Source organism: Lissotriton helveticus, chromosome 9 (genome assembly GCF_964261635.1).
Source record: "Lissotriton helveticus chromosome 9, aLisHel1.1, whole genome shotgun sequence".
Lineage (NCBI taxonomy): Eukaryota > Metazoa > Chordata > Amphibia > Caudata > Salamandridae > Lissotriton > Lissotriton helveticus.
The window spans coordinates 1,171,721,916-1,171,734,998 of record NC_136070.1 but is presented as its reverse complement, the minus strand read 5'-3'; the positions used below and the strand labels follow the sequence as shown (position 1 = coordinate 1,171,734,998).

The following is a 13,083-nucleotide window of genomic DNA, read 5'->3' as shown; positions in this document are numbered from 1 at the left end:
CAACAGCACTGACGCCACCACATCTATCACCAGGTGAAACAAGCTTGAAGCATTTAGACTTGCACATGTAAAAAAGCATGCTGGAGCCAAAAATATTTTAACCATTTTGGTGATTTTCGTTCTTGCCATCTACTGAGAAAGAGAAAAGAGAAAAAAAAACACTCCTGGGGAAGCAGTACGGGCCCTGGGGGAGCGGCGTCCTTCCTGAAGCAGCACGCAGGAAAAAAGCGACCCGCTTGCAGCTTTGTGGACATTTTTATTGGTGGGGCTTGGAGCACAATGCAATGGAACAACTCGGAAGCCCTAAAAGTGATTCTGGTGCATCGCAACGCCCAGTTCTGGTCCTGGCGTACTGCCGTATGGGCAGCTCCCCCGAGTTTGGGGGAGCCTTTGTCAAGAGTGCATGGTTTATGGTGGAGAGGATACTGTCAGTGATGTGGGTGCCTCCGTAAATAGCCTGGACCACATGTATCCTAGAAAAGTATCCCTTTGCTTACTTCCGCTCAACTGCCACTTCTATTTGAGATCTCCCACAGGGTGCACCTCTAGCTCTAATGCATTCACAGAGTTTGTGAGTTCTTGACAATTGGCCACACTTTTCACTCCATTGAAGGTGAAGGAAAGCAAAAACAGAATTCTCTACAATGTCAGTCGCCTAAGTGAAATTCCACTTCCTCTTGAGGAGGATGAGTTACATGCCATAAATTGTAATTGTGTATTGTTTGCAAAGTCATGCAGTCCAAGGGGAAGAGGGCAGAGGCTAGGGTGGGGGATTTATGTTTATGATGTTTGTGAGGTGTCTGTGTGTGTGATTTATGTCAAAAGAATACTATATTACCAACAACTAGCGATAATTTTTGTCTCTAACTTGTTTAGAGACAAAAATTATCGCCGCACATCGGCGATTTTTATCGCAGATAAACCTTGCTATTAGCAAGGTTTATCGCAAATGCGATAAAAAACGGCCGCAATGCATGAATATCGCTGAAAAGTCAGCGATATTCATGCATTATCGAGCAAATGCTCTTAGCCATGTTATCCACCTCCCATTGGATAACCTGGTGAAGAACTGCTCAGGGCAGGTGTTAGCTTTTGGAGATATTCGCGCTTAGCGCGAATATCTCCAAAAGTTGGTAATAGGAGATAGCGATGTTAGCGACTGTTTCCAGTCGCTAACATCTTGGCACGCCCACTTTGCATGTCATTAGTGATAAATATCACTGACATGCAAAGCGGGGCCCAAGATGGTCGCTATCTCCTATTAGCTGTCACTAACTGGTGTTAGCGACAGCTTGGTAATAGGGAGATAATTTTATCTCCGCTTTCTTGGCTTTTAAAGCCAAAAAAGCGGAGATAAACCCCTTGATAATATACCCCACTCTTCCTTTATTCAATTTCATTTGGAGTTTTACAGAGCATAAGCAGAGTTCTCTGCCACCCCTTCTGAGCACTCTGCCTCCAGACATATTCCAGGATGTAATTTCATTCAAAAGAATCTCCACCTTCTCATTTAGGGTGCAGGCGCGGCCGGTACATGTAAGAGCAGTGGGGCTGGGTGGGGTGGGGGAATATGTCAAATTAAATAAAAAATAGTTAAATCCTCTTACCTTGCGCTTTGTTAATTTACATTCAGGAAGGAAGTAGTTAAAAACATTTTTTTTCTGTTTTGTATTTGTTACTTGCCTTTTATTAAACAGCAACTATTTGTAAGTATTTCTGATCAATGCTTTCTTTGTTTTCTAAAATGTAAGGAAGTTTCATAAACAAGAGGAAGGTAAACAGAAGGCTCGGTCATTACACTTTGTATCTTTGAAAGATAGCTACACTAAATTGCCCATACATTGCCCACACAAAATTGACACAAGCCTGTAAGAGCGCATAGAAACTAGCTGTCATCCATATCCCTCACAGTCAAATCCTCCATCCCCACAGAAAGCATATCAGTGTGTTTTTTATGCCAATCCACATAGTCTGTCACTTGCTCCCATATCTACAGGTCCTCCAAATTAAATTTCGGTTTTTCAGTCTAGTTTGCAGGCTAGTGCCACAAACATGAAAATCTCTACATCGGACACTTCAATTTTCCAAGGGATTCCAGTATGTAGACATTGAAGGACACATTTGTGCGATGTATAAACTTCTTACAAACCGTCCCCAAGTGATGGTTCAAAGTATTGGATTTAGACATGTACAGTTGCATATCACAGCCATTTAATCAATTTAATGAGGCCTCTTACCCGTCTTGAGTCACATTGACTGACTCGTTCCAGTGGAAAGAGCGTTTCTGTTGATGAATGTACACCGTAGCGATCTCTGTTGTCACTTCAACTTTGATACCCATCTTCTGGCTGATAAATCCAAGCTTTCCAATGTATGTTTTTCCAGCTTTACCTTTGCTGCCATCTTTATGTTTACCAACTACCTGCGCATTAACTCCAACGCCTAAAGAGACATAATAACCTTATATTCAGATACTGAAGAATTTTACAGGGTTACATAGGCTACAAAGTGTACTGATCTTTTCTAAGCATGTGTAAATACTTGCAAATTTGCACTCCAAGGCCGAGCTTCAATAAGCTCTTGGATTGCTCTTGTACTGTGCAGCATCTTATAGTAAATATGGCGCTTAAATGAGGCAACAAAGCAGCGAGGTTTAATGATTTCTCATGCAACGCTACGCGATGCAGCACTGCGTGAGTTTTAGTAAATATATGCAAAGTACACATTCTGTAATATGGAAACATAGGGGCTCATGAGGACCCTTGTGCAATGTGTACCGGCCTGTTTACGTGGCTTTTGTTGCCCTTGTAAATATGTGCCCCTTTCACACAGAACGCAGCGTGAAAGGGGCGTTCCATGGGTGTTGCCACACAACACCCATGGAATCTGAAGCATTCCCGTATTTACAAGAGATCGTAAACCTGGAAATACGTCAGAATCTAACGCCACCCAATGAGGCCCAAAATAAGTTCCAAACGCAAGCGTCCATTATAATTGATCTTAGCATGCTTGCCCTGTCAGTCGTTCCTCCTTGAATTGTACAATACAAAGGTTTCAAATAGAAGGAACTTCCCTCAAAAATGGCATGCAAAGGCTGAACAAAGCTTTGACTCTTAATACCCAGGCTACCAAGCTATCTGCAACCTGCTTCGGACTTCTCAGGATGCTGAAGAAAGTCCTTCCTCTTTTACCTATGGAAGCTAAGCATATAGCAGTGCAAGCTCTGATCCAGTCTCGACTGGATTTCAGCAGTGGCGGTTCGTCCATTGGGGGCGTTGGGGCGTTGCCCCACTAGCCATGGACGACCGTCACTGCATACATACTAAAAAGTAAAATTACCGAGTCAGAATGCATTTATTTTGAGGTCGGTCCGGAGTCACTAACTATAGTGACGTCATCGTGATCGGGTGTGGGGGTGGGCGGCTGGCAGATAGCAGCAACGTGGCAGGGGGCAGCAGCAGTGTGTGCGCATTTAGGACAAGTCATTTTTATGACTTGCCCACGCATGCGCACACACGCAGTAGCCCCTTCCCTCCTCCTCCCCTAGCACTCACACAGGCAGAGACCCGGGGGAGCCGGGTATTATTATGGGCAGTATTAGCCCTGCTCTTTAGCCTATCCTGGCGCAGTGGCGATGTTAATACTGCGCCAGGATTGGCTGACTTTAGGCGGCTGTCCATAGCATTGAACCTTCCTCTGGCTCATTAATAACCTGCTTGAGAGAGGTTTCACACGCGGGGTCACGATACAGATCGGCAACTGTTTTTTTTTTTTTTTTTACCATTCGTTTTTTTTTGTTGCTCTGCCTGGTTAGCTGGTACGGGAGTTAAGCTGTCTGCAGCGTTCCTTCGATGTGCCCTTTACCATCCGGCATGACGCATTGTTGCTCAATGCAAATTTCGATTCAAACTTTACTGTGGCGAGATTATGAATCTGCAGTACAGCCGAAATGGGATCATCCTGCTCGTATTTACTCCCAGAGCACACTTAAGAGTTTTGCCTCTCTTCTCACTTGTGAATGTGCACATTGCCACTGTTTTGCACACGAGGGAGCGCTGCAAGCAAGACCCCTCCTTTAATCACCTTGTGAGTCCCCTCGCCACTGGACATGTCCCAGGCCGAAATTACAAGCATATTCCCCAAGTCACAGAACCGGCGGGCCACAGAGTAAAACCAAAGGTAAACTCTGTTTTATGTTCAAGTGTTTCTATGGTATGCCAATGCCGCCGTCGCCAGTGTTCGAACGAATATGCGGCTGTAGGCTAGTGCTGCTGTTTATTTTTAAGGGTGCTGGCTGCTAATAATACATTGTGTTTGTGACTATTTATAAATAACAAGCAGGGGAACCAGGCTTGAGTCTCGGCGTTCGCTCAACCTCCTGTCATCCTGGGCAAATCGTAATCAAATCTCCTCATGCCTAACAATAAATGTATGTGTCTTTGTGCAACGTAACTGGTGCTCATGTAAGCACTCCAACCATCTTACACCCTGATATGAAAAGTGACTTTTGTGTTTTTCTTGCTACTAGGCATTAGGGCACGCATTGCTGGCCATGACTCAGACACACTGCAGATTACAAACTATTTAGATTACAATGAATGTCTGGCCTTTTCCTTGGATGAAGTGTGACTGAATTTAGTTTAATTTTTTCAATGAGCGAACAGTAAAAAAGTGTGCTTTGTTCACCCTTGTGAAGGCAGGGAATCTTGCCTTGCCATTAATCAAAAGGGACTGTAAACTCCAGTGTTATCAAGCTTCTGTGGTTATGGGGCCTGATCAACTCTCTTTTGTCGCTTTACAATTACATATGCTCTATAATTGGGTAAGTGCAGGCCCTTATCTTAAGAGAGATGGTAGTGTGCTGATGTGCCAAAAGTCTCTGACTCCCACGGATTTTGACTTTATTTATGGAAAGGCCAAGGGAGTCTCCTCTTCAGACGCTGCAGATGCAAACTTGCCTGCAAGTGGCACTTTTTCGCTAGGCCTATGAATAAGTCAGCGTTGATCTCCCCCAATAACAAAATATATATTGTAAACAGTGCACTCTACTGTTAAAATGAAAATAACTTTGCCTGCCCCCCCCTACATGTGTAACTCCGTTCTGTCAATTAGCCTGAGAACTAATATAACCCCATAATAAAATACACAGTAAATCGCCATGGACTTCCATAAAAATGTTGTGCCCCCTCTCAGCTCACCACTCTCAGACTTCACCAACCACCACTGACACTTAGTAAGTCTTGCTCCTATAACGAGGCACTTCTGCCATCACAGCATCAGATGTAAGATACTTCACTAGCATATTCAGAGGTGTTATCGCAAAATCCGTTATGAAGTTCTGTGGATATACTGGATAAGCATATGAAATCTTTTGATTGATATATTAACCAACTTGCTTTCCCAAATTTGCTTGAAAATGCACCATTTGGCCACTCTTTTTTCAAAATTTTCTCAGGGGGAAATTCCCTGAACCCCTCTTTTGGCCGTCAGTCTCTCTCGCCGCAGGTAACTCATGCACAACTTTTACGCCACACCTTTTTCAAAAGTCACCAGCCGCCACTGGATTTCAGTAATGTTTTGTACCTGGGTGCTCCTGACTATACATTGCAGAAATTACAGATCATTCAGAACTGCGCGGCCCGCACACTGCTCCAGCTACCGCGCAGAACATCAGCAAAACTCGGGTTGAGGAGCCTACATTGGCTCCCGGTGCGGGAAAGAATTTCTTTCAAGGCCATGTGTATATCTCATCAAGCTTTCTGGCAAAAGGGTCCGGAGATCAGCCGTGAGTTAATTACACCATACCTTCCCAGCAAACATCTCCGCTCTAGCCATGCCTTTTTGGCTGTAGTCCCCAGAATCAAGAGGACTAGAGCTGGTGGTAGGATGTTCTCTTACAATGCGGCTAAGCTGTGGAATACGCTCTCCCTTCAGCTCAGGGCCAACCCCAATCTGTCCTCCTTTCGCAAGGAACTAAAGACTTTCCTCTTCAAAGCCTCCGATTAGCCCCTGAGTGGACTTCCTCGACAAGCGGCACCTCGGTCTTGCAGCGCTTGGACGCCCCAGGGCAGCAACCGCGCTATACAAGTCCCCTTTTCATTTCATTTCATTTTGGGGCAAATCATTAATGAAACAAATGTCTTACCAATTGTATCGTGATTCAAACCAGACGAGAAGAACAATAACTAAATTATGAAAACTTTGAGGGAATGTTCCAAAGTCAATACATTAGAGGTGAAGCTGAAGCCAACTCCAAAAGAGCAATTATACTGTCATGTCAACAATGCATTCATTCTGTCTGCCACATTTTGGTATTTAAATGCATAGAAAATGTTCTTAAATGAAAAGATAAAAGACCCCAGAGGATATGTAAACGAAATTAATTCTTCATGATCTAAACCTACGTATTTAACTGTATTGGCTCAGAGGGAATGTAGACGAAATCATTCTTCATGTGCTGGATTTATGCATTGAACTATTTTGGACTGCATTTATTTCTACATTAACAGCCTGATTCATGTACGGGCCGTTTTGCGTGTCCCTAATAGCGATTAATAGCGACTCGCTATTGAGGAAACGCAAAACGGCATTCATGTACTTTTCGGGAAAAAAATAGCGACTCGCACGCGGGCGCTAAAGCCGTTAGCGACCGACAAAAAACGCAGAAAAATCGCTATTTCCGGCTACCTGCGATCGGGATAGCGACTCGCAATCCCGAGCGCACGGGATAGCGACTCGCAATCCCGATCGCACGGGATAGCGACTCGCAATCCCGTGCGATCGGGAATGCGAGTCGCAATCTCGCGGGATCTGGAAAACGGGAAGACGCATTACGAGCACCGTGATGACATCACAACCAGGAAGCAACCAAATCCCACCCCCAAACAACACAGTGACGCTATCAGTCGAGTGTTGAAGACCGAAAGCTGCCGCTAAACCGCCGTTAGCGACTCACAACCCCGCCGAAATAGCGACCGACATGTCGGACGAACCCCAGCCAGGCCCCAGCAACAGCGCTGGCCGCAAGCGCAAACTGAAATTCTCCGAACAGGAGCTGGAGAACCTCATCGAAGGGGTGGTGGCCAACCACGACCAGCTGTTTGGTGCCAACTCCCGGAGGGTCCCAGAGCAGGAGAAGAGGAGGATATGGGTGGGGATTGCCTCCAGTGTGAACTCTGTGGGCGTTGCGGACAGGTCTCTGGAGGAGCTTAAAAAGCGGTGGTACGACCTCCGAGGCCGTGCCAAGGAGAGGGTGGCGGAGCGCCTTGGTGAGGCATCAGGCACCGGAGGTGGTGGACCGACTGTCCCACCCAACACCCCCCTGGAGGACCAGGTAGAGGACACCTTGGAGAGGGAGGCGTGTGTTGGCGTGACCCCTCTGGACTCCTCCCGCCCCACCCAAGACACCCAAGGTAAGTGGCATGCGACTGCGACCCTGTCCCCTATGACCGCCCCTGACCAAATAGGCTCACTCATTGGCCCTTAGTCATGCCTATGTTGTGCATCAGGAAATGCCCTGAAGCATTGTGGGAGACGTAGTATGTCCACAATGTAGTAGTACCACAATGCGCCCATAAAGGTTCCAAAGTGCGCAAATACACAGCCACCCAGGGAATGACACCCAGCATGCATGTAACATCTGCACGTCTGACAGTCACATGCACCTAATGAGTATCCACTTACCCTCACAGGTGCGGGTGACAGCAGTGACAGTGAGAGGCTGCTGATCGATGAGGAGGCCCAGGAGGAGGAATCCCTACCTGATACACAGCCACCAGCCCCTGCAGCAGCGCCAACACCAGCAGCCAGGCCCCCCGCCTCTGCTGCTACAACACCTGCAGGCCCACCGTCTGCCAAGGCCAGGCCCCCCGCCTCTGCTGCTGCAACACCTGCAGGCCCACCGTCTGCCAAGGCCAGGCCCCCCGCCTCTGCTGCTACAACACCTGCAGGCCCACCGTCTGCCAAGGCCAGGCCCCCCGCCTCTGCTGCTACAACACCTGCAGGCCCACCGTCTGCCAAGGCCAGGCCCCCCGCCTCTGCTGCTACAACACCTGCAGGCCCACCGTCTGCCAGAGCCAGGCACCCCACCAATGTGCCTCCAGTGGCTGCCGCACCTGCAACACCAGCTGCTACAACACCTGCAGCACGTCCAATAAGATCTGGGCCAGCCACATCCGCTACACAGCGGCCCAACAGCAGGCGGGGCAATGGGCATCTCCATGCCTGCATGAGCGTGGAGCGGCGCATGCTCCGCATACACCAGCGGCAGTCCCAGCAGCAAGGAGCAATCCAGCTCCAGCTTCATAAGATAGGCCGCAATGTGGCTGGAGTCGGGGAGAGGATGGACCGCATGACGGCGGCCATGGACCGCATGACGGCGGCTATGGAAGACAACACTGCAGCGCTGGTGAAGCACCGCAGTGTTGCAAGCAGGCGCCACCACCAGTTGCTGAGCCGGCTGTCCACCTATAGCCGCTCCAATTATGTCTCGGCAAATGCCACCACCCTGCTTGCACGGCGCTCGTTGACCCAGCAGCACCAACTGGTCCAGTGCTGCGAGGATATTACCCGGGTGCTGGAGCATTTGACCACCGCCGTCACCGCACTGCACGCACCTGTGCTACCGGCAATTGTGGGGGGTGATGATGCTAGTGAGGGTGCCTCCAGTGTCAGCAGCCACTCTGCCACGCAGGCCCCCCCACCTAGGCGCAGCACAAGGGCTACGCCTGCTCCAGCTGCCCAGGATGAGGAAGAGCCTCACAGGCGCCTGGGAATTGTGCGCCGGAGGCGCCAATGACATTGTGTCAGGGACACAGGCGCAGGCTGAACTTAAGCCTGCCATGGACCGTCTCATGCAGTTTGCATGAATACTGCATTTTGTAAATAGTTGTTACCAAGACCCTTTTTTTTTGTGATTATAACAAATACATTTATTTTGGTGCACACATACGCCTTGTGTAATCATTACAGTTTGCATGCAATTGTGATATGTGGGGTGGGGGAAGGGGGTGGGCTAGAAATTGTTAGCTGTGATGTGGTTGCGACGTCTGTGGCCTTCAGCTGGGTTCTCCCCGCGTGCATGGTGCGCATGTGCTGGTGGCCGGTCGTCCCCCTCAGATTCACTGCCTGAGATGTCAACTGGTATCCGGCGCTTGGTTGCAATGTTATGAAGCATTGCACAGACAGCCACAATGCGGCAGCACGCTGCAGGACTGTAATACATGGCCCCACCTGTCTTGTGCAGTATACGGAACCTGCTCTTGAGCAGGCCAAATGTCCTTTCAATACAGTTCCTTGTCCGGATGTGCGCAACATTGTAGCGGCGTTGCTGAGGTGTGGCAGGGTTGAGGTAAGGGGTCAGGAGGTATTCCCGTAGGGCGTAGCCACTGTCACCTGAATGAGAGGAGCAGATGTTGATTGCCTGTGCAGCGCAGTTACTTCATAGCAATGTGACATTGTCGACAAAGTGTACTTACCAAGTAGGTGTCCTTCCCCAAACTCTCCCCTGATCAGTCGTGTGTGGAGTCCGCTGTGCCTGAAGATAAAGGAGTCATGGGTACTCCCTGGGTACTGGGCCACAATGTCAGTGATGATGGTCTTGGCATTGCAGACCATCTGTATGTTGAGGGAGTGGTACGACTTCCTGTTGCGGTACATATACTCCGTGCCAGCTGGTGGGCAGATGGCGACGTGGGTACAGTCTATGCAGCCAAGGACATGGGGAAAATGGGCAACATTATAAAATTGTAGTTTTGTGAGGTCCAAATCCTGTTGGCTCGTGGGAAATGTGATGTGCCGGTGGAGCTGGGTGAGCATGGCGTCAACAAAAGTGTGGAGGCAGCGTGACATGGTTGGCTGGGATATCCCCCCAGCAGCGGCTACTATGCCCTGGAAACTGCCGGATGCCAGGAGGTGCAGGCTGCACAATACCTGCACATGTGTGGGCACAGAATTGTTTCGCCTTGTTGGGTGCTGCATGATGGGGTCCAGTTCTTGTATCAGCCAGGTGATCATTTCCCCATTCAGCCTGTATTTAGCAAAAATCTGTTCTCTGGTTTGCCCCAGCAAGGTGACCCGCTGCCGGTAAATCCTTGCCTGCCTCATGCGTCTCCTCCGTGCTGCTCGCTGTAGCCTTCGCCGCCTCACCAACATGTACATCCCAGGCATTGTGGAACGCCTATTGCTGCTGCTGAATGTCCTTATGTGTGATTGGTCAGGCCTGGACCTGTTGGTGATTGGCTAACAGTTTTTCAAATTTTGGTTAATCATGGCTTTTATGGTTACCACCTGCTTTGAGTTGTCCTTAAATTGCGCCGCGCTAATGTGCGATTTAGCGCTTTTTCGCTAATGTATTTCTTTCATGAATGCCGATTGAGACAATATTGCGTTTCGCTATTCAATTCGCAGATTCCGTGGTTGGTCGCTATTTCATTATCGCTAATGCTCGACTTCCCGGAGCCTGCGACTTTTACAGCGTAATCGCTATTCCGCTCGCTATTATTTTTTAGCGATTTCGCTATTTCGTACTTGAATGCCGATTCCGTGTTTTACACCCGCAATTGCGTTTTCGCAGCCATTGCGGGCGCTATTTCGCTTCATGAATCAGGCTGAAAGTTCCCATAATTTAAGGCTGCTACAGTTACATCACTTTTTTCAGTGGCTAACCTAGTTTGTTATTGTGATTTCCATTCCTTTTTCGTTGAGATCATAATAAAGTTTTAATTCACGCACCTCATAGAAAGCAAAACCCAATAACAAAGCTTCAGCTACTTTAGAATCATATGTAAAGGGTCTCATTACATAAACAAAAAATACAACTGCGTGAAATGATAATTCAAATTATTACATATGAGTCTTATTGTTGCAAAAAAATATACTATTGGCTATCAATTACTGTGATTTAAACTTGAATATACAGTTTAAACACACAAGAATGAAGAAAAAATAATGAAAAATGACAAAGAATGGACAAAACCGCAAATGACAGTATTAGCCCACCATTTTGTGCCATTAAAATGCATTTCTTTTAAAGCGGATGCTCACATGTGTTCAGGCGAAATGACATTGATCACAGTGCAGGAGAGCCGCTAGCTGAAGTGGGCTGACCCATTGCCATGCTGTATGGGGTCATGGGCGGAAACAATGTGTGAATGACAGTTAAAAAGAGCAGTGAATACAAAGGACTGACCGGCAGCCCCTGTATGTGTGTGCATATGTATACTGTTATGGTCTTTTAATTCCAACATGCTTTTAAAACTTCTGAAGCTGTCCCTATGAGAAAAATATTGTGTTTCTTGCCTGACGCATCCACAAAGTCAGTGGTTCAGGTTCTTGATAGTGTCAAGGCTAGACTACTGTAATGTGTTATACCTCGGAGCGACACAGGGCAGGATCAATAGATTACAAAGAGTGCAGACGACGGCCGCCAGGCTTATTGTGGATCTGCCAAGACATCAGTAGCAGCTCATAGTCAGAGTGCTGCGGGGTAGGGCAGGGTGGGGGGGGGGTACGAAACTCCGGCATACGGCTGCAACGCGTTGCAGCGCGTGCAATGTAATTTGTCTTATTTATTTATGTACTTACCTCTGGTTGGCCGTATGCCGGAGTTTACTACCTAAATCCACTATTGGAGTGCTAATAGTTGTAAAATTTGAATCCATGGAAAGCAAACAGAAACTGAGGTCACATCAAGTTCTTATATAGAAACCAGTAGCCTACCTGTTACTGGATCAAACACCAGGCTCAGTATCACTCCTGGTTGCTCCTGTATGTTGAAACAAAATGATTCCCTGTGCCGTGGCAGCTGAATAATGAAGTGAGGATCTCCGTCAACTAGAAAATATGATTACACATTGGTTATTTTTTGTTGCAAAAGTGCTTTTCCATTTGTCTAGTACAATATTTCAAAGAACTATAATGGTGATATGACATCAACCTTAAAGAGGGAAGTGCATTTAATATATAGAAATGTCGTGAACTTACAGTTTATCATGCTTCATCTCCTCTTAGATTTTGCTTGCAGGAGGACTTACATTTAGGCAAAATAGGCCAAAATGGAAAAACAACATGTAGAAGAGGTCCAGAACCACAGAATCATATGTCTTTCCACTTTTCTCGAGGGGCAACATATAGCGGCCATCTAAATCTGCAGCAAGGAATTACTGAACTCGGCAGTTAATAGTTATTCTGAGAGCCCAAGTCTATCACAAGCAGGGTCTCAGGAGAGACAACAAATAGCCTAAAATAATACAAACCCAATAGAAAACTAGTAGACTCTCTTCCTTTTGTCACTTAATTCTTGCATTATTAATCAGATCCTACCCACAATATCATGGATATTAGATAGGGCCCTTTTGGGTACTAGTAGGCCCAGACTGTGCTGAAAGATCGAAAGACACAAAGGCTAGGTAAATACGCCAATATTACAGGGTTGTTGTTGACATGTACAGGAACCTAACTCATGTGGGCTACTGCTGGACATGGTGCTTGGGAAGTAAAGTGTTTTCATTTCTCACAAAATGCCCTGTTCCAGGTTGTGACAAAGGCAATTCCATTTGGTGTACTAGTTGATGAGTTGGTGCACATCTCTTGATTCCATGTCTGTGTCTGAGTCTGAGGAGTGCAAAGTCATCCTGCAAGCGGTTGCTCAAGTGAACCTGTGACAGAAGATATTCCATCTCTCCTGGATACAAAATAAAGGAAATGCACTACTGATATAGTGCATACCAAAAAACAGGGCCTCTTGCACTGATAGCTGAACATAGGTCCAGGACATGGAGTTTTATTATTACTTAATGAAGGGTGGCTTTGATGCACAAAAGAATGTAGGTGGACTTTCTGCCCAGAATTATTATAAATTCTAATAATTCTGGGCAGACATCCTCCTACCAGCCTTAATTTTAATTTCTAATTAAGTTTGATATTATTAATGGAACACCAAAGGTACACCTAGAAGCTGTACCACTTTGCCTCCCATTCCACCTCAGAGGTATATTAGTAGCCACAGGTGTAGAAAGGAAAAGAGGCAGAAGTATCAGTCCAGCAAACTACATATCAGATCAACAGCCTGCTGGTTTTCCACAG

General features: G+C 47.0%; 1 protein-coding gene across 3 annotated transcripts in view; it reads right to left on the bottom strand.

The window, feature by feature from the left end:
* The window catches only part of LOC144782330 (inter-alpha-trypsin inhibitor heavy chain H3-like), a 397,194-nt gene that overhangs the window by 60,967 nt on the left and 323,144 nt on the right, over positions 1-13,083 (bottom strand). For all 3 annotated transcript variants that reach the window (XM_078661645.1, XM_078661643.1, XM_078661644.1), the window contains 2 exons: positions 11,719-11,832; positions 2,238-2,442 (listed from right to left, as the gene is read on the bottom strand). In XM_078661645.1, coding sequence (XP_078517771.1) covers positions 2,238-2,442; positions 11,719-11,832 — 319 coding nt within the window. The remainder of the gene's footprint in view (positions 1-2,237; positions 2,443-11,718; positions 11,833-13,083) is intronic.